Source organism: Polypterus senegalus, chromosome 10 (genome assembly GCF_016835505.1).
Source record: "Polypterus senegalus isolate Bchr_013 chromosome 10, ASM1683550v1, whole genome shotgun sequence".
Taxonomy (NCBI): domain Eukaryota; kingdom Metazoa; phylum Chordata; class Cladistia; order Polypteriformes; family Polypteridae; genus Polypterus; species Polypterus senegalus.
In genome coordinates this window covers 126,664,040-126,686,935 of record NC_053163.1, presented here as the reverse complement: position 1 = coordinate 126,686,935, position 22,896 = coordinate 126,664,040, and the positions used below count along the sequence as shown (strand labels likewise).

The 22,896-nt window shown below is 35.0% G+C and overlaps 1 protein-coding gene across 6 annotated transcripts in view; it reads right to left on the bottom strand.

The window, feature by feature from the left end:
- mtmr1a (myotubularin related protein 1a) overlaps positions 1 to 22,896 on the bottom strand; it is a 60,891-nt gene that overhangs the window by 17,757 nt on the left and 20,238 nt on the right. For 2 of the 6 annotated variants that reach the window (XM_039766553.1, XM_039766554.1), the window contains exons 4-10: positions 21,906 to 21,929; positions 18,868 to 18,933; positions 10,308 to 10,383; positions 9,185 to 9,279; positions 5,882 to 5,989; positions 4,077 to 4,178; positions 3,825 to 3,908 (exon numbers count right to left, since the gene is read on the bottom strand). In XM_039766553.1, the coding sequence (XP_039622487.1) occupies positions 3,825 to 3,908; positions 4,077 to 4,178; positions 5,882 to 5,989; positions 9,185 to 9,279; positions 10,308 to 10,383; positions 18,868 to 18,933; positions 21,906 to 21,929 (555 nt within the window). The remainder of the gene's footprint in view (positions 1 to 3,824; positions 3,909 to 4,076; positions 4,179 to 5,881; positions 5,990 to 9,184; positions 9,280 to 10,307; positions 10,384 to 18,867; positions 18,934 to 21,905; positions 21,930 to 22,896) is intronic. The other 4 variants (XM_039766556.1, XM_039766558.1, XM_039766555.1 and 1 more) reach the window with 3 other exon arrangements.

Sequence of the window (22,896 nt, the reverse complement as noted above, 5' to 3'; positions counted from 1 at the left end):
CTTTTGACAACTTGCTGTATATCAGCGTAAACTGGTAGTGGTTATCTGTGTCGTGGACCTAACATTACTGGAAATTAGAGCTGCATGCTCAGTTTTCACGCACTCTTCATACCAGACTGTGTGCTTGAATTTTAAAAGGCTGTATAAATATTTGCCTGCAGCAATTAAACTATTTGCACAGTACACTTTTTAGAACAAAATATTTCCAAATTATGGATGATTCTCCTAATTTTGGATTTTAAACATCTAAAAAGTGCCAGATGTTCAAGGTTCAATATTACTTATACTCCGGATTTTTTTTGAAAGCTACTGCAAGCAGTAAAAGAAATATAGTCGCTGTTAAAAGACATTGTCTGGGATTAGACTAAAAAAAAAAACACATTTTCTATTAAGCACACTAGCCCTAAGATGTGAGAGTCTGTGTACATGCAAAGCAGTGCTTAATGGTGGACATACAGAAGTGAGAGCATCCTACAGTATGTGTTACATTGATGTATTAATGTGAAGAGTGAGAGTGTGGAGCATTAGATTCAAACAAAATTTCTGTAGCTTCTCCATTACAAATTCAAGAGCCAATAACTGAGACCAACATTTCTCCCTTCAAGTTTGTGGCACTGCAACTAAGGAATGGTGGGTCAAGGGTGATCAGTTTATAAGCGTCATGACCTAGGGCTGAAGAATGACAAAGCGGAACAGATAACCAAAATGAGAGCTGGTATGCATCTAAGAGTGTCAGTAGTCACTAGCCAAAAAACAGTGCATGCTAAATATTAAGCTTTGCATATTACATGAGTCCAATTGAACTCTTTTTTTTCCCTTTTGCAATGAGACATTTCTTTTTCCTGTCCAGGACATTGCCCCGTCTTCAGTCGTCTCTCCACCTTATTAGTTAATTGTGCTATTTGCCTGACCCGTCAATCACTTTTGCTGCATCCTTTATTTGCATAAACCACACACTATTGGCACTATGTTAATAAATAATGACTAATAAAAAATGCATGTGGTAATTTTCTTTTTCTATAACATTACCAAATTTCAATCAAATTCATTAAGGCATTTTTGAGATATTTATTTAGCTTTTTAATTATAGGGCGAGTTTTTAGCCATTAAATATTTATATTTAGAATTTTTTTTTAAACCAGATACCTACTGACCTAGGAGTACCATCCTGCTAAATTTCAGCTTTTTAACAAATGGTAAAGCGTTTATGTTGGTGAGTGAGTGAGTGAGTGAATCAGCTAATCATTTATATATATACATATATATCACGTACATACATATGTATATATAAATATATACAGTGGGTATAGAAATGAATCACCCCCTTCGAAATATTTCAATTTTTTTTGCTTTACAGTCTTAAATGAAAACACATACAAAAAATATTTCTTCCCAGCTTTACATACCCAATACAACCTATAACATCCAAGTGAAAGATATCACAGCTACAGTTCAGAAGAATTTAAAAAAAAAAAAAAAACAAGACATACTGAGATTAATAAAGGATCAATGTCAATATTGGTTGAACCATCTAGTGCTTTAATGACAGCCTTGAGTCTGTCGGGATACTTCTCTATCAGCTTTACACATCTAGATTGAGCAATATTTGCCTACTCCTCTTTACAGAACTGTTGAAGTTCGGCCAAATTGAATGGTGAGTGTTGGTGGAGTGCTATCTTCAAATCTTTCCACAGATTTTCAATGGGATTTGGGTCTGGGCTCTGACTGGGCCACACAAGGACATTCACTTTTTTCTCCTTCGGCCACTGTGTGGTCAATTTTGCTGCGTGCTTCAGGTCATTGATGTGTTGAAAGAACATTCTACCCATCTTCAACTTTCTGGCAGAGGGTGGCAGGTTTCCTCAAGAATTTGATGGTATTTTGGCCCATCCATTTTTCCTTCTTCCCTAACGAGAGCCCCAGGCCCTGCGGCAAAGAAACACCCCCACAACAGGATGCTGCCACCTCCAGGCTTTATTGTAGGTATGGTGTGTTGTTGTGCATGGTGAGCTGCATTAGATTTCCTCCAGGTGTACTGTTTGGTATTGAGGCCAAATAGTTCGATTTTGGTCTCATCTGACCGTAAGACTTTTTTCCACTTGGCATCAGAATCTTCAAGGTGCACTCGGACAAAGCTCAAATGAGCCTTAATATGGCCTTTCTTGAGAAGTGGCTTTTTCCTTGCGACCCTCCTGAACAAGCCACAATTGTGGCGTGCTTGTGAAATTGTTGTCACATGCACACAATGACCACTCTTTGTCATAAAATCCTGTAACTCCTTCAAAGTGGCCATTGGCCTCTTGGCAGCCTCTCTTACCAGTTTCCTCCTTGCTCTGTTGGAGGGATGGCCAGATACAGGGATGTCCTAGTAGCACCAAACACTTGCCACTTCTTTATTATGGACTTTACTGTGCTTCTTGAGATTGATAAAGCCTTTTAGATTTTTTTTCCTGCCTTAATTCTGTCCACAACTCTATCCCTGAGATCTTTTGAAAGTGGCTTGTCACCCATAGTCAGTTGTTTGCTGTCAGTTGCACTACCAAGCAAGGGAATGCTCCAGGAACAGCTTCACTAATCACACTGATTACAATTGATCACAGGTGGAAAAAAGCCAGTAACCATGGTCTGCAATGGAAATGGTGGGCACTTACACCTGATTGAGTTTAGACTGTTTAGGAGGAGCAAAAAAAAAAGGGAATATTTTGAAGGTGGTGATTCTTTTTTATACACACTGTAAATACATATAGACACACATACCTTTACATAAACTCAGCAAAAAAAGAAACGTCCTCTGACTTTCAACTGTTTTTACTTTCAGTAAACTTAATGTGTAAATATTTGTATGAACACTAAAAGAGTCAACACCATAAGACATAAACTAAAAATGTTTCACAATGTGTCCCTGAATGAAGGGAGGCTCAAAATCAAAAGTACCAGTCAGTATCTGGTGTGGCCACCAGCTGCTTTAAGTACTGCAGTGCATCTCCTCCTCATGGACTGGACCAGATTTGTCAGTTCTTGCTGTGAGATGTTACCCCACTCTTCCACCAAGGCACCTGCAAGTTCCTGGATATTTCTGGGGGGAATGGCCCTAGCCCTCACCCTGCGATCCAACAGGTCCCAGATGTGCTTCAATGGGATTGAGATCCGGGCTCTTCGCTGGCCATGGCAGAACACCGACATTGCTGTCATCCAGAAACTCACGCACAGAACGAGCAGTATGGCTGGTGGCATTGTCCTGCTGGAGGATCATCTTTCTTTGGGTGTTTTTCACAGTCGGTAGAAAAGTCTCTTTAGTGTCCTGCGTTTTTAGAACTGTGACCTTAAATGCCTACTTTCTGTAAGCTGTTAAGGTCTTAACGACCATTCCACAGGTGCATGTTAAATAATTGATTACGGTTAATTGAACATGCATGGAAAACATTGTTTAAACCCTTTACAATGAAGATCTGTAAAGTTATTTGGATTTTTAAAACATTATTGTTGAAATACACAGTCCTGAAAAAGGAACGTTTCTTTTTTTGCTGAATTTATATACATATTTTATATACTGAAATACATACATACATACATACACACACACACACACACACACATCCCTTTTCCAAAGCTTTTTAATTTTTTATGATGAATGTTTACAACAACATATCTTTCTGTTCGTTGATGATGAAAAGTTCTAAAGAAAGAGTAATTTCTGTTCTAATAGTCCTCAAGGCAAACAATAAAGAAGCTATTTAATGGTTGTACAGAATTAATGTTCAGTATAATGGAATTTCTTTTAAAAATGATATTTCAAATAAAAAGGCATAAAAATGGCATCTTACCAGCCTTTTGTATTCTGTTGCAGGATCATATACTTTCCATCCATCAAAAGGAAATTTTTCTTTATAGAGAAATGAGAAAAGGGGCTAAAAGCAAACATTAATACAAAATAAGTAAAACAGATATTTAAAGCTTTAAAATTATTGTATATTAAGTGAAAATGTACAATTGAAATATGTCTTACACATTTTAAGGTAGTTTTAGGAGGTTTTGAGTTTGTACAGAAACATCACTCAGTATTATATAAAGCTCACCAGATCATTAGAAATAGGAAATGCATGCTTTGTAAGAGTTTCGAAGATTTCCAGCTTGCTTTGCTCTTCCTGTTTGTAAGCAAATCGTGGATTTCTCATATCCTGTTTGTAAACAAAATTAAGTGATCAGACAGGCAGCACAATTTTGTGCCATGGCTTTCAGTGAATAAAACATTTGTTTTTGGGCATTTTTTATATTTTACATTTAGGCAGAAAACTGGAGTCTCTGTAAGTAATTAATCTGAACAAGAGAAAACTGTTTAATGACATTTTTGGAAAATCAAACTTGGCAAATACTGGCAGTACACTAACAACTGCTTCGGCAGAAACTAGTACTTAATGGCATACAACTTTTGAACATTGTATTAAAAAACAGGACATTTTGATAATTACAAAGAATTACAATTTTCTAATATAACAATGTATTGTATACATGCTTTCTGCCATGAAAAGAATTATACCAAAGAACAAGAAATAGACAAAATTGTCATACAAGTAATAGTGACATTTTTTTCTTTCTACAGGTGTTTAGTTTTTTTTATTAAATGTGCAGAATTGCTTTCATTTTTATTTTTTATAAGGGTCTTTGACATGATATTCTCTGCATTGAAGACTTTTTGACTTTTTTTTTTTTTTTAATTTTAATCAGTTCACACAATGCTGCCTTGTTTCAAGATTAATATCAGACTACAACTGATTACAAGTCATCTGCATTTGTAGGAATCAAAGGAAAAGCAGCTAAGAACAACTGTCATACAAAATCTGTAAAAGCGATAGTGTACAGTTTCTAAGCTTAATATCACTTACCTTACAAAGGTGTATAATTAAGAAAGTTAAAAAGGAAGATGGTCAAACTGTATTTCTGAAAAATACTGCACTTTTTTTGTGAAAGAACGATTTCACTTTCTATGGAAATAAACAGCAATGGCTTCTTCTGCAGATATGACACCTCAATAATTTATTATGATATAGAGTTGATGTGTTAGTGTGATGGACAAGCTATAAAAACTGCTAACAACCAAGGTTCAAAAACAGCCTTACAATACAGGCCCACAGCTGCATTTAAGAAAGGTTAAGAAATACATGGAAACATTTTTAAATGACAATTCTAGATGCAGGTTCTCAAAAGTTGTGACCACAAATTCGATATGAAAATGTTGAAGGCAAATAAAGGAGATGCAACTGAATGACTGACCGACTGTCTTGGTAAAGGAAGAATCCTGACAAATAGGACAAGAAGTGTGCCTAACTCCTTTGCAAAAATGAAAGGGTGATTTATAGTATTTACCTAAGTATTGGCCTTATTGCACGATAAAACATTCAAAAAGGGGATGATCATGGTGTGAGAAAGTAAGAGAAGATAAAGTAATATGAAACGTCAGAGAACTACTATTTGGTTTGTGCCTATATAAAGAACTACTATTAGGAAGGAAATGCAGAAAAAGAATTGGGTGAAACAAGGAAAAGAGGCTGCTTTCGTACATTTGTATAAGTAAAGACTGCATATGTTGGAGATGGGTGTGAAAAGTAAACTAAGAGGACATTTAAATGACAGCAGCTATATTATTAAATCTAGACCCATATTCTATAAATGAATCCATAAAACTATTTTTTTTTTTATAAATGAGAAACAATGTAGTTAAATTTGAAAAAGAATGTTAAAGAAATCTGAATAATGAATGTCAGTTTTTTATGAAGCTAACTAAATGTTATCAAATATCAGACCACGGAGATCACAGTTCTATAACATTTTGTTTTTTAGAAAAAAATAACCTACCAAGATAAAAATGAAACACCAAGATTACCTTACATACAATCTCAATTCCACATGTATTCTCTCCATGGCTCTGTACACCTATAGTCTCCAATCTACTAATCACCCCAAGAGTAACATCAAGGACAAATGGTGGATCCTACGTAGATGTTATATAAAAAAAAAAAAAAAATTAAGAAATGAAAAACTTCAATGCTATATTTGACTGTTCTAACTATTTATGTAAAGTATCTTTAGAGAACACGGAAATACAAATACTAGTCCCAGTTACCCTGACTTGGTAGAATAAAGCAGAATAAAAGATGTCTGACTGTAGCAATAAAACCAAAGCAGACATTAAGTGGATGTAAATCAAAGTGAACTACATTTTGAGGCACATAGTATTAGTATCCACCAAACCTACTGACCCAATGTATTTGTAGTTTTCTATAGAAGCATATAGAGGTTTACAAAACACAGAGAAATGACAGAACAGCAGAAGACAAAAGATAAAAATCAAATATCACCTGGATTTCTAAGAGAATTCTTAGAAAATGTTTCTAGGCATATCTTTTCTTTTCTAAACTTGCATATTCACTGAGTGAAATGCCTTCATATTTAGTGGCAGATTACATCATGAAAAAAATATCACACAAAAATGCCAACCTCAGTCAAAGAGATACAGTACTGAGTGCCTTGACAAGTGAATACTTCTCTTTATTCTTAAACATGCACATCTTTTCCCTGAGCTCAAATGGTTGAATTTATATCTCAATGAAACAATGAAACATTACTTTGACATTAATATCTATCCCTTCAGAGAAGAACATGTGGAATGCAAAGATCTTTTTTAATGCATTTTTATAATGCTAATATGAACCATAAAACCAATTCATTGTGGAGTTATTTAGTGTAATGGTATTATTATTATGTGTGTTTGCTTTTCTACGAATGCCTTAGTTTAACAAAAGTATTTATTCTTCTTTGAAGCTTTCCAAAATTAAATAAGTTTTAATATGAAAATATTTTTTTTTATTATTGTTTTGCACTTGATCTTAAAGATTATATATATATATATATACATACATACATACATACATACACACACACATACACCCATCTGTATACATCAGACTAACATCTAAAACACTTGCAACATGTATACAACAACATCGCAATGCTGTTAGAAGGACCGACCCACGGTCTCAGATATATGCACATACCAATTCAACATGGCACATGTTTAACTAGGACACAGGGCAAGTGAGATTAAAGGCAAATACCAAGAGTGCTAGAGAGACGGCTGTATTGTGGCTATCAAATGAAAACGCCATTAATAGACATCTGGACTTAAACCTAACATATGCAGGCTTAATAATAATAAGGGACATATTTGTAGTATACACCATTTCTACAGCCACAGTTTTGGAACACTGTAATGTCTTAACCTTCCACCATGATCTTCCAAAAACATAAACTTAAACTTTTGGCAAATGTGAAAAAATGCAAATTTATATATTAAAATAGCAACATGTACGAGTAATTTTTCCTTTTATGCTCTCTGCCTCAGTCACAATGAATGAGGTGAAAGTTAACAATGTGGCTTTTATTAGCACCTACTAGTAAATATACGATACGTAAAACAGACTTTAAGATAAGGTGTTTGTGGTAATACAAATTATTTTCCAAACAAGTTACAAGATATATTTTAAAATATGAAGACATTCCAATTTTTGTCAAAAAAATATATCACTCCTAAGCTAAGCCATTAGGACTAGAACATGACAAATATGCCTATATGATTATTCCAATTCCATATTATCTCAAAATATGGCAAAGTATGGGAAATTTTCAATTACTTTGTAATTTTCTTCTAACTTTTCTCCAGTCTGGTGTTCTCCAAAAAAATATTAAACCAGATCTGCTTTGAATGATGCTTTGTCTTCATCATTGTTTTTTCTGTGAACTATACTAATTTACTATGGGATTTCCCTGTGAGAGGTGCATTTTAAATAAAAAATAATGTTTACCCAAGATGTTCGAATTCAACTAGTTATGTGACATCTAAAAACAACTAGCATTAGTAGAGTTTAATTGTTAAATGTGGTGAATATATATGGGAACAAACATTATTTACTTATAAAATTGGAAACAATTGAAAAAATATATTTCAGTTTAGCATGATAGAATTTCCCATGATAACCAATTGCAAAACTCACAAAATCTTTAAGACTTGTTATTGTAAAAGAAAACAAAAACCCCAAAGGAGTGAATACTTATTATAAGCACATTTTAGTACAGTGTGCCTCCACTACAGATTTTATTTCACATTTAAATACTCTCAGTTGCAGTTCAGGTACATGGTTGCAGTATCTTTTAAAAGTGTTTATGCTTACAGGGAAAGAGATATTCTTTATTACAACATTACAAACATAACAGAACATTTAAAACCTGTTATTTACATGGAAAATCTCTTTGAACTGCCTTTCACAAGGTTTCTTCCATTTTTCCCTACACGTTTTTTTTGGGAGTTTTTCCTTGTCTTCTCAGAGAGTCAAGGCTGGGGGGCTGTCAAGAGGCAGGGCCTGTTGCAGCACATTGCACCACTTCCTGTGTGATTTTGGACTATACAAAAATAAACTGTATTGTATTGTATTGTATTTAAAATGTGTTATGCTTTAACGAGGTTAAGTTAGTTCCTGCTACACATATATATCTATTGAATTTAACTCTGCATATATCTTTGATAAATATACCCGGTTCCTTTTCAAGTTTGCATCTGTCCTTATAAATCAAGTTTTGGCAAGATTTTTCTCAAATGTTCCCTGCATTTTTTAAATGTGAGTAGCAACGATGAACTATTGTGCAGCTTCCCAAAGGAGTATCGGAGATGAAAATTATGAACTCTAGTGATTATGTTAAAATATGTGGTTTTGTTCCACCTCTTATGATTATGGAAGAAATAAGTTTGAGCAGAAAATTAAAATTTCCTTGTTAACTGCTAACACGTCAAAATATTTTTTTTCTACAGTTTGGGATAGCAGGCAAGTCCTTGCAAGTATCATTTTTCAAAAAAGTTTAAATTATTTTATGTTATACCTTACTTATATAAATTACTGATATATTACATATGTCTACAATGTATACTTTAGATATTTAACGGGACGTCTTCTTTCTTTTGACTTTGTGTATGGTTCTGGCATGTTTCATTGCAATATTATGCTTGGAGTAGTATGTTTAGTATGCACTGTTAACCAAATAACTTCAGAAACACCTCAAATCTTCCTATTCTTAATTTTGCATGCTTAAATAAACCTAATTTATATAACTATAGCATTGGTAACAAAATACATACCCTTTCAATGCTCTTGAAATATAGTTTATAATCAGTAACTGTAAGGGTTCCACTAACAGCTCCAGTAAAAGGACAAATGTACATAACATCTTTCACTGTATAAAAACAAATAATATAGTTAAAAACAATAATTATACTGCATATGGCGTTAAGCTGATGCTGTCAAAATATACACCAGACAGTAGTTATGTAGTGGCAATAGTAGTATTATTGATATCAGCCACTGATTAAAATGACACAGCAGCTAAATTATAAGAAAATTAAAATAGTATTATACATTTAATGTATTCAGACATAATTCTCAAGAGAAATAATGACATTTTTATTAATTAAAACCCATATTATGCTCTTACTAATTATAAACATCAGTAAACTCTCTAAAACAGGGGTGCCAAACTCAAATCTTGGTGGCTGCAGGTTTTAATTCCACTCATTTACTCTGTTATTAGTTAATTACGAATGCTGGCGGGACATATTACGTTGCCTTAATTTTAAATGACTTGCGTTTACTTGTTTAATTTTGTTTAACCACCAGTGAAACAACAATAATGAGACCCAAAGTGAGATAACAGATAACCAAGCTAACTTATATATCATTTGCACATGTCTTTCATATGATATCTGTCAAGAAAAAAAAGTGAAAGTCTGTGGCCCAAAAAGTATGGTACCTGGTATGACAGAGTGAGAACATTGAATTAAGCCATTGAATTAAATAATTTGTTTCAATAACTGCTAAACAGGAGATTGGTTGGAATAAAAATTGTGGCCCTCCAGGACTACCCAAGATCCTGGAGATAACTGGTCATTTGTTGGCATATGCAAATTTAATTAATACAATAATTCACTCATTTAACATTATCATTAAACCTTTCTAAAACACATTAACAACAATAAATTTATTTTCATAATTATTTACTTATATCCTCTCCAAGTGTAGCTATGTCAGTATTAGTCATTTAAAGGAGTGGGCTTGGATGTCTAATACTAAGAAGAATATTGTGGTATATGATATTGCTATCCCTTAGTTACACTGATATGAAGCACATAGTTGGAGAGATATAAAATACAAAACAACAAATGTTATTGAATAACATGATTGAATCAAGAAAAGAAAAAAACTCACCTATGCCTTTGATCGTTTCACCAGGAAAGCGTGGAGCTTCCTCCATCTGAGCCTGCTTATTGCTCTCTCTTAGAGCCTGGCAAAAATCAATAACAAAGAACCATGTATACATAAACACCTAAGATATACACAACAAATGAAAAGTATTCAAAGATTGGAGTTTTTTCATATTGTTCGCCAAAAGCATTTGAAAAGGCATTACAAATACTGTAATACCCGAAGATCTTCAATTACAAGTAAATTCACTGATGAAAAATTTTGAACATCTCATGTCATGAGTGATTCTAAGCAGAATGAAGGGGCAATGGTGACCGCTGCTACATCATGAATCCAGCATCCTTGGTTTGAATCTGCATATTCTTCCTGTGTCTGTGTAAATATTTTACTAGATGCCCTGGTTTGCATTTGAATAAATCCTTTTAAAGTGTGTGCGGGCTGTACTGCCATGGACTGGAAGCTCTGTCAGTGTTGTACCCATTGCTACTAGGATAGACTCTAGCATAAGGAAGAGCCAGGCTCAGTATGTCCCTGCAACCCATGAGGGATGGTGGCCAGGATTCGTTGAGCATACCTGGGAGATGGATGAGCAAGGTAAGAAGAGACTGAGATAGCATGCGCCCTGTAGAACAGAGAGAAAAGACAATTCTGGCTCCATTTTATTGGGAATTATTTATGTATTTATTGACATTTATTTGACTGTTTAACTCCCTCAAGGAACACTGTCTTTATTGTGGTTTGATTACTTATTTATTTGGAAGAAGCACTGTACTTTAGCTTATATGGATACAGATATGTTAAATAAAAGCTCCAAGTACCTTTTGTACCTGCTCTTATCCTCATTCACCCTAGTCCATCTCGGTCTATAACTATTGATGTCCCAGGTTCATGGACTTTATGCCAGCTACAGACAATCAAGTTATCATAGTGCTGCTTCTTCACAGCTCAGCACCCATAGATTCAAGCTGTAGCCCTGATCCTATGTGTGATGACATTTACAAGTTTCCATTCATGCTTGTGTGGGTCTTCATTAGGTTTTCTCACGTCTCAAAAATGCACAATTACTTGGCATCTCAATGCCTCACATGTAATGTTTGTACCTTACAAACTACAATGTGGAGAAAATTTACTTAGAAAATGGATTAATGTCAAAATATTAAATGTTTACCACAGAAGGTATCTGTGCGAGTATTCCTACACAATAGTAAATTGAGTCTATTGTGATAAAAAAAAAATCATCACCTGACTCTTGTCAGTTTTTTTATGCATCAAACACAACCAAAGTACAGGTCTATTTTATCTTAAAACCACCTACTTATAGAACATCTTCCAGTGTCTTTGATAAATAATAAAAGTATTTCTTTAGACACAAAATTACTACTTAAGTTTTCAGAAATTAAACAAACAAGCAAATAAATAAATGCAATCTTGTATGACAACTACAAACGCATATGTTGTGATGTAGGATTTTGCATATAACTTGATAAATGTTTTGTATGTCTTTATTTATAATTTAGGCAAACCAATGTAATTTAGTGGTACCTTGGTGAGAGGCATTCTTGTTTATCCCCCATGTTTACGACTTTTCTTTGTAATTTTACGACAGGATTTGGGGGATGTGTCTTAAACCAGTTTGATGAGCATTTCTTTGCTAAAGTCTTTTCTCCCATCCCCCACACAAAGCCAGGTTAGTGTAATATATGGTCTTGGGGGCAGAGATAAGATGTTCTATTTCACCCATTGGTCTGAGGTATGGCTGTTTGGAATTGGCTAGTCTCAGAGGCCTTTAAGTACCATGATGTCCTATTGGTTCTAGGAATTGGAGAGAACATCTATAAATGTACTTGCTCAACCACATTCTCTCTCTGACTGACTGACATATGATGAAGAAGCATCTCTCTAACTGACCCACATATGAAGAAGCATCTCTCTGACTAACCTATGATGATGAAGACATTACATGAAGAGCACAGCTCAGCAGCCATATTGAACAGACATGTGGCTGAAAGCTGAGCACCAACGATGCCTTAACTAGAGACATTTTAAGTAACTGCAAGTCTGTGTGCCACCTGAATTACACATCACCATTTTATCAGGTTGTATGGTTGCCAATATTCAAATGTACTTTGCATTTTGTTATTATTTATGAATATTATCAGTAATACATTATTTTATGTGTAACTTAACTCCTGCTTGTCTTTTACTACATCTAATTGCCTGAGGTTATAGATATAGAAGGGAAGGTGGGGATAAGTTATATACAGTGGTAAGTCTGTGAGATTAGGTATTCTAAGGCTACATATTAATAATACAATAGGGGACAGTAGAGCAATATATATTACTCTACCAAGATAAAACAATTGGCGTAGTTGGGCAGGATTTTGGGGTAACCAAGTTTTGCACCCTGTTTGCAATACTGTTTTGATGTATGTGTTTGTTTATGTATGTGAATTTTAGGGCACCCAGTGTACAAATGCGGTGGAAGTAAAACATTGTTTGGTTGCTGAATGGAATATAACCAACAAAGTGTAGAGACTTCATGTGTGTCACAAGGACACCCGCATGTTTGTTAGTGCTGGTGGTAGTGAGTCCCTAATTAAAGTGCTAGGGAGTGGTGAAAGATGCATGCGTCATTCATACGGCATTTAAGTGGTTAAAGTGCTAGGGAGTGATGGGACATGCATTCGTCATTCATACGGTACTTATTCGTTTAGAATCTTTGTGTATGTATGTGTATGTTTGCTTACAGGGGCAAAAGTAGGCCAACCCATAACGAATTTGGCAAATTGTATTAGAGTGAATTGTAGACTTAGAAATGCCTAAGTTCATTTTAAAGTCAGCCATCTTCCAGTGGAGTGGCAGAGGCAAGCAGGCTAAAGCTAGGAAACCTGTAGTTCAGGTAGAGAAAGCAGAAGCTGAGCTGAGTGTGCCACAAAATGGAAGGGGGCTGGAAGGATTAAAAGCAAGAAAACAGAGATCAGGTTTAAAGAAGACAGCTGCTGTTATAAGAGGTTTACTAGCTTGTATTATTGGTAATAAGGAAGATCATGATAAGGAAGAAAATAGCAAAGTGAATGAAAGTTATGGAATGTTGAGTGAGAGTTTTGAAAGATGTAACAGTTGGTGTGATAATTGTGAAGTGTTAGCATGTAGAACATCCGCTGCTAAAGTAGAAAGCAGTGAAAGAAGTGGAAAAAAGAAATGTAAACCATCCATGGTGAAAGTTAGGGCAACAGTAACCAGATCGGACTGGAACCCTAAAACATGGGTGGGTGACTTACATGAGACAGATGAGTGCTCAGATAAAAAGTGGGAATGTGAGTGTGAGGAAAAGGAGAGAGATGAAAGGAAGGGAAAACAGCAAGGGTGTTTTCTTCCTTTATTCTCCACTGCACCACAATCTCCAGGTAATTCTGAGGTCTGTCCAGTATTTAAAGAACATGCTACACTGATAGATATTTCACCACTGTTAGGAAAGGTAACCAGTGCTGCATTGAATTTTGATTTAGGACAAAGAGATCAGATAGAAGGCAGAGGAGCTGGTGAGTGTGAATGGCAATTGTTGACTAGAGGGCATGAACTGGATATTGGCTTAAGGATACTGAGTAAAGAAAGTGTGGAATTTAAACAAAGAACAATGGAAATGAAAGGGATTCAAGTGCTTGTGTGTGAAAGGTCTGAATGTGCTAGTGCAAGAATGGCTGAGTTGGAAAGAAAGTGCACCAGTTTAGGAGTTGGTTTGAATGAAACAGGACAAGCCAAAGAACAAAGGATGGGGGATGGTGCAGCAGGAAGCTCAGCTAGCAAGCCAGGAATGCACATCGGTGTGAAGGTCCTAACAGCTGTGCTAGGGCCAGCAGTAATTAAAAACCACACACACTTAGGTCCAGTAATTCGAAACCTGACTGACCAGTTGTTCAAAAGACAGCCTATGACTCTCCATGCAATAAAATGGAGAAAAGTGAGCTGGTCTTTAGTAAAGAACACAGGTCAGTTTTAGCAGAAATGCTGGATTTAGAACTTGGGTTTTGGAGAGGCTTCAGTCCACACTTTCAGGTAGCAGTTACCATACAATAAAAAAAAGGACACACAGGCAATGAAAAAAAATAGAAGGGCAGCACAGGAAGACAGGAAAGGGAAAATAGTTATTTCTGTTTCAATTTTCTGGCCTTTTGCAATAGTGCTACTTCTATAGTAAGGTTTTTATGGACTTTGGTTTGGTGCAGGTAATAAATAGTGAAGGCAATTAGCAGAGTAAAATCCATGCAGGAGATCGGGTTACCATTGGCACATTGGAGTGGTGTGGCACTAGTGCCAAGCTGTTCCAATGAATGCCTGGAAGCAAAGTTTGAGTTTTGGCACCAGGTCGACAGCCAAGAAAATGAGATGGACAGAAACTGCTTTGTCACCTTCCATTTTGCAGACCTGCCTACATAGCAGAATGAAGAAAAGACAACACGTAAAGACTAAAGACAAAGACATGAAGAAGAACTGAAGAGACATCAAGAAAAGACACTTACTGGGGTTTAAGTGAGTAACAAGTCCACAAGTCATGCAATAATAATAGGACTAGTCACAATAGCTATAGTTTAAAAGGAAAGGTTTGTTCATTACTGCAGCAAATTTATATTCCAAGGGGTGGAAACTGAACAAACCAGTTAGGAATGCCAAAATAAGGGGATTCATTTTGGGCTCATAAAGTATACATTCTGGGTATTAATTAATTAAGAGGGATAATTAATATAAGAAAAGGTATACTGAGCAAATTGGTGAACTTTTCAGGAAAGCAGGTGCAGCTGGTACATTTGCAAGACATATGGGCTCCGATGTTCAGGTATAGTCTAATTGGGAAAATATGGAAGCCCTGCTGAGATTGTCGGCTATGGTGCAGGCACAGGACCAGTGGGCCAATTCTGAACCGAGGTGTTTAGCACAATGAGTATGCATATGGTGAACAAACAAATCTAGGGGTGGCCTACGGGGGGAATGATGAGAGTTGCAAAGCTTTGATGTCTCATGGTGGTGATGCCAGCCTATACTGGTAAAGGATGATGGCAGTCAAGAGTTGCACCATGGGTAGGAAAGCACAAGAGGCAACTAAGTCAACCCCAAATGTGTGCAGAGGGGCCACAGATGTTGGTTTGTGAACAGTTTATGCAGTGGCACATGGCCTGTCACTTGGGCAGAAGTGGTTGTACTGGCACCTGTGGCATGTTACCTTTCAAATTTTGATGTTAATTGTACAGTTGCATATGCTTAGATAGTTTGGGACAGGGGTCTAATTAGCAGTTAGACAGAGAACAAGTACAGATTAAAAATTCACACAATAGACTCAATTGTAGTGGGCTAGTTTAGTGGAAGGTGTGGACTTGTCTCATTTTGAACCACCAGATCTGATGACATATGGAGACTGCAGAAAGAGTTGACGCAAGCTGGAGCAGATACAAGTCATCGGGAGCGCTTCCAAGTTCTTCAGATTGTCTTTGAAATAAAGAAGATATGTAATGGACAAATGGTCACGGACAACTTTTAACACTGGGAGAGCAAATACTGCAAATCAATGCACAAGTTATGCATCAGACTCTTGAAACAATTTAAAGACATTGTGTATAAAGACACTGTACAAAACATTCATCGGGTGGAGTGTTGTGATGTAGGATTTTGCATATAACTTGATAAATGTTTTGTATGTCTTTATTTATAATTTAGGCAAACCAATGTAATTTAGTGGTACCTTGGTGAGAGGCATTCTTGTTTATCCCCCCCATGTTTACGACTTTTCTTTGTAATTTTACGACAGGATTTGGGGATGTGTCTTAAACCAGTTTGATGAGCATTTCTTTGCTAAAGTCTTTTCTCCCATCCCCACACAAAGCCAGGTTAGTGTAATATATGGTCTTGGGGGCAGAGATAAGATGTTCTATTTCACCCATTGGTCTGAGGTATGGCTGTTTGGAATTGGCTAGTCTCAGAGGCCTTTAAGTACCATGATGTCCTATTGGTTCTAGGAATTGGAGAGAACATCTATAAATGTACTTGCTCAACCACATTCTCTCTCTGACTGACTGACATATGATGAAGAAGCATCTCTAACTGACCCACATATGAAGAAGCATCTCTCTGACTGACCTATGATGATGAAGACATTACATTGAAGAGCACAGCTCAGCAGCCATATTGAACAGACATGTGGCTGAAAGCTGAGCACCAACGATGCCTTAACTAGAGACATTTTAAGTAACTGCAAGTCTGTGTGCCACCTGAATTACACATCACCATTTTATCAGGTTGTATGGTTGCCAATATTCAAATGTACTTTGCATTTTGTTATTATTTATGAATATTATCAGTAATACATTATTTTATGTGTAACTTAACTCCTGCTTGTCTTTTTACTACATCTAATTGCCTAAGGTTATAGATATAGAAGGGAAGGTGGGGATAAGTTATATACAGTGGTAAGTCTGTGAGATTAGGTATTCTAAGGCTACATATTAATAATACAATAGGGGACAGTAGAGCAATATATATTACTCTACCAAGATAAAACAGCATACCTCAAACTCAGGCAAGTACAAAGAACTGTTTAAGTAGTGTTGCCTTTGATGATACCTGCAACAGCCCACCACAACTGAACATTTCTCAATATTGAACTAAACCTGAAATACCAATGGCAGATTACAGCGTATAACGTGAAAGCAAAACAAAGACAATGAAGCAAAAGTGAAATAGGGGTTTTATAGAACAATGGAATATACCAATGATTTGCCACTAGATATTAATATAAGAAAATAAAGCATTAAAGAGAGTATTTCATAAATTAATGAATACCTCTAGTGCAGAAAAATGATGTAAACATGGAACAAGATTAGTAGCAATATATGGTAAAGTCAGAAAATGACAATTTAATTCCAATTAATTCTACTTAGTTGAGCCATCAAAAAAAGATCCACACAAAACTGTTCTCAGTACTGGACTTCTAAATGATAAACTGCACAGAATGCAGGAATTACAGATCATGTTATTAGGTTTAAAGAAACCTAAAATGTTAGATGCATGCTACTAAATTTAGCAAAATAACAATGAATCATCATGAATTAAAATTATTTTGTATTTACATTATTCACAGCATAAAGTTTATATTTACTTTCCATTAAGTTATAGTATGAATTTTAAACAAACAACCCTTCTAAGAAATGTCATTGGACTAGGATTAAACCATCAATGGCAAAAAACAATACATTCTGTGAAGAAGAAGGATGATCATTGTGTTACAGAATGTGAAGGAGCAAAGAAATGTCATATGTTTAAGTACGAATTATGAAAAGGAAAATTTTAGTTTAGAAGAAACTGACAAGAAAAATACCATAATTATGGTTTTTCGATCTTATCTCAGCTCAAAAAAGACACAACATACTGTAAACTGGCATGCAGACAGATTACTCTTAGACTCATTCATTGTGTAACTGCCATATAATGGCTACCACAGATCATGCAGACTCCTGAGTTGCATTTGTGGTTGGACAAGCAATGGGCATCAACAAATTGAGAACATACTGGAATAGATGTTGTTAACTTAATTCTGGTAAAAATGGCAATATACTACAAGTTCCCACCAATGCTGGCCCATACATACTGTGTTTTATAAGATTTTTGAAACTGTTACATGACCAATACTTGCTGCACACAAAATCTTTAGTTGATATTTTACTGTCTGATGCATTTTTCATAATAAAGACTACAATGCTGTTGTTTGTAGTTCTTTGTTTGGGCGCTGTTTTTCAATACTGCTTTGTACTGTGATGCATCACAATTTCTTGAGAGCTACTGCGTTATACCATCAGTGACAAAAATTAAAATAATCCAATGAAAGATTTGCTCACTAGAGATAACAAGATTTTACATTGTTGAACAGCTACAGGTTAGTAGTGTTAAGGTTTTGCATCGGGCTCTGTACTGTTACATACAGTAGCTGCAAAATTCATTTTGAGGTCATGTGTGGCTGGTGCACAAGTGGTACTAATTTCAAATTGACATGAAAAACTTTTATTTTTAAAGAAATATAAATACTCAATGTATAAAACCACCTAAATGGTATGCTGACAACACTGCAATGCAAATCGAGTCACAAAAAAATTACTTAATTACTTCTTATTTGTATACCTAATTTCAATTAATAAAAGCAAAACAAGGGCATTTTAATGCTATATAGTACTTCACAGCTGTAATAAGTAGAACTAAAATTATAAATTTATTTTTTTTTAAAGCTACAGTTTTAATATTAATAAATTTGATGATAAATAAAATTAAATTCTAATTTAGCATTTTACATATACTGTAAATGTTTCCTTTTCACATATGTTGTTGGTTTACTAAAATCTACAATTGTTCATAGTGTTGCTATGTAGTACTGACATAATAGGATTTAAAATTGCTTTAGAAAGGAAAAATGAAATATTTATTAACTTTAAGATTGGCAGACAAAATTACTGTTAATGGCACAAAATTACATTTGTCTTAAGACAGTAAACACATGCAGCCAAGAAAGTAAGCAGAAACTTGCCAAGGTGTGAGGTGCAAGTTCACAGTCCAGGTCTGTATTATAGCTGTTAGGACTATCTGGAAAATCCTGAAGATGCAAGTGCAGCAAAGGGAAAAGAACAGGAAAGTAGAGAAAAACTGAAAGAAAGTAAAATGCACACATACAGCCATCTTTAAACTAAAAGCAAAGATTTTTTTTATATTTGAAAAAGAAGGAAATTGAAAAAAGTCCAAAGTTGTTCATAACATTAACATTTAAAGATCAAATAACTAAATATTAAAAATTTTAAATAAATCATCCCTTTCTATTTAACATGTCTGCTTTTATTGTTTTCTGTATTACACAAACAGGAATAAGAAAGAAATTGAACAAGAAATGACAAACAAGCACAGTATTTTGGTAAAAAACTATAAGTGAAATATAACAAAATTAAAAACTGCATACCGCAAGTTAGATGAAAGAAAAAACTATTACATATGCTGTATCTATATTGCTTAACATTAACTAAAGGTACATTTAAATGGGTAAAAAGTCTGGACTAAGATTAACATTAGGATACTACAGCATGTGCCAGTATGGAGGTGTGGGAACTGCTTGGAAAATTATCCCATGTGCATAAGTTGCATGGCCCCAAAAAGGCATAGTAAGAGGCACTGGCATGAGAGACAAAAAGAGAGGCTTATTTTAGGGCAAACAATTGAGAACTCACATATTAAGCTGGGCTTGGTCAATGTATTTATCTAATATTTTTTTTGGAAAAATGTATTTTTCTACAGGAGGTAGAAAGCTCTTTTCCAACACCAGACATATTTAATTTTCAAGATACTTAATTTCCAGAAAAAAGGTTTTAAGGCCACTGGCAGTGGCAAGGATCACTATAAAATAACTAACATAACATGCTTCAGGAGTTTAGTAATATGAATAAATCTGAAGAAAATAACATTTAAAACAGTGTACATTGAATGCATTTCCAAGGAGCCACCTTAATTACAAATTTGCTATACCAAAACAAGTCACTTATTTTCTGAACCCGATTTTGCACAACACACTTACAAATGAGCTGCAACAGGAGGTTCAAAAATTACATTAAAATATTTTCAAAAATGACGGATAGTAGTCTTGACCTATAGAGCCAGTAATGGCATGCATAACCTTAGGGAGTAAAAAGTACTCTGAACCTGCTGTCTGAGCTTTGATGCTAGGTGCCACCTACCTGACAATACTTTGCCTTAGCAGGCTGCAATGCTATATTATGGTGCACTAATTATTAAAAGCCTCTAGTCGGATTTTATAGTTATTCATTACATTCTGGTTTGAAACTTTACAAAATAACACAAATTTGCCGATAATGCTTTACCAACTCAAAATTACACCAGAGAACTGAAATTCCAGAACTGGAAATTACATTATACTGTAAGGACATTTTTCAGTATTGTCTCATCCCAAAGAGTTTCATGTTTAGTCAACTACCACCTCTAAAATGAGCAATTACACATGCACACAACAGTTCCCAGTGGATTTGTGTCACATCCACAGTTGGTTTCTGACTTGTGGCGGAAGTCAGCACTATATGCTGTGGTTCCAAATAAAGTAAAGGAAAAAGTAAGTTGATTAAATTTTTTTAGGTTAAGTCACTTTAGTACAAATAATTTTAGTACTAAACAAACATTGATATATTTTGTACAAATGTGTTTGTGGTTGAAAATGTTACGTGAAATAAAATGTATAGATTGTATAATGGATCACACACATGGACTGGCATCCCAACTGGGACTGAACAAAGATCCTTGCCTGGCCAGCAGGCTAGTGCAATGGAAGGACATTTTCTCCCCCAGTACACCAGATGGCAGTAAACCTGGGTTGGGATTCCAATACAGACACTGCAGGGCATGCTGGGATCTGTAGTCCTGTGGGGCAGCCCCACTGGGTTACGTGGGAGTCACCAGGAGGAGCTATATTGGCATTTGTAGTTCCTACTTTCAGGGACTTTCAGTCAACTGGGAAATGCTTCCAATAGGCAATGCTCTGGCACCGGAAGTCCTCCCAAATCATAGATAAAAGAAGCTGCTTAATCTCGACCAGGTGAGTCAGAGTTGGGAGAGGAACAGAACAACACTCACTTGGGGGGAGCTGAAGAGAAAAGGAGAAAAATAAAATGTCTGTGTAGCTTTGGCTCTGGTGGGCAGTACTAAAAAAGGAAGAAACCCGTTAAAGGTATTTTTGGTGAATAAAATATTTATTTGACCAGGTACTGTTTCTGTGTAGTTGTGTCTGGGGTTTGAGGTTCTGTGGCGTCCCCTGGTAGTCACAGCTTTAATTCATTGAATAACTTCATTTCAAAAGGAAAGAATATATGGTAGATAAAAGAAAATCTGCACACAACAAATTAATTTTTCTGCTAGAGAAATGCTGGAAAAAAGGTCAACAGTAGTGGTCCCTTAAATGATATATAAAAGGCATGATCAAAATGAGGGCTTTTAGTACATGGCTCCCATCCCTTGATCTGCTACTGACGAAGACTAAATTAGGAACAATGCAATTTCTTCACACATTGATCTCGCACATTGTACTTATTAAGAAACAAAATGCAGACAAAGCCCAATAACTTGTAACTCTCCATTAAATAGCTCCAATAATTTACCCTAACATGACATTAAAGTCAGTTTCAAGATTTACATAGAGAATGTAAAATTTCGTAAGGTTCCTTTCACAGCCCCACATTTGATTCAATAACAAGGCAGTAAAATGTACAGCAGCAAGTTACCTTTCCAAGTTATGTCACAGATCCAAAATGGAAATCAAATAATTATTTGCTATTGAAATTTCAAAAATGCTAAACCTTTTTCTTCATTTTTCTTTAACCATTAATCCTGATGAAATTCTAATATGTTACTCTTCATTGCAAATTACAGGTACGGTACAATTCATCACCTTTGTTTAGCGTAATCCTACAATGTCAAGTCCATTCCACAGTCTCTAAAGAAATCTCTAAAAATGGTTTATAATTTAACTAAAAGAAGGGCAATAGCAATCCCAATGAAACCTATTTGTAATCTTACCCTCAGGTTAGGCCTCTTGCAAACCTGTTTGTTAAAAATATAAAACAATTATAATCATTATATTTCATTCTTAACAATGAACAAGCACGGACATGCCACAATACAAACACACTAAATGCTCAACTTGGAAGCAAAGCACCACAAATTCTTGGTCTCTTCTTATGACAGCAGTTTTGCACAGAACAAAAAAAACATATGCACACATGAAAGCAAAAAGTGACACTTGACTCGCCAAAGATATACACACTTGAAGCACCTTCATCCGGACATGTAAACGTGAAGTACAATATCTATCTACTCTAAAGTATCTGTAAGATTTGGTGTAATAAAACCATTTGGAGCCTTACACAAACATACAAGTTCAGTAAATCACAATTAATGTCGATCTCCTTAAAAAAAAGAATTATATAACAAGGGATGAGAAAATGTTGTGTGCACTATGATGATTCCACCAGTTATATATTTTATATATATATATATATATATATATATATATATATATATATATATATATATATATATATATATATATATATATATATATATATATATATATATATATATATATATATATATATATATATATATATATATATATATATATATATATATTTATATATATATATATATGTATATACATACATATACATACACACACATACACACATAAAGCCATGAGTGGCTCAATAACACATTTGTTATTTGTATAATGACTGACTGAGACCAACAGGGTTGGCTTTTGTGTGGCTTATGGTCACCCTAAAATATTTTAGCACAATTTGACCATATAAAACTGCATATAACTGCAGGTTGATGTTGCCAATGATACAATAGCTACAGAAAGGCTCTGTAGCTAATCAGGAAGTATATCAGAATATTTTTTTCTCGCCAGTACCTAATGTACAGGAATTTGACTTGGTAGATTTGGAGCTCCTTATAACATAACAAAATGTCACATACAAATATAGATAGATAGATAGATAGATAGATA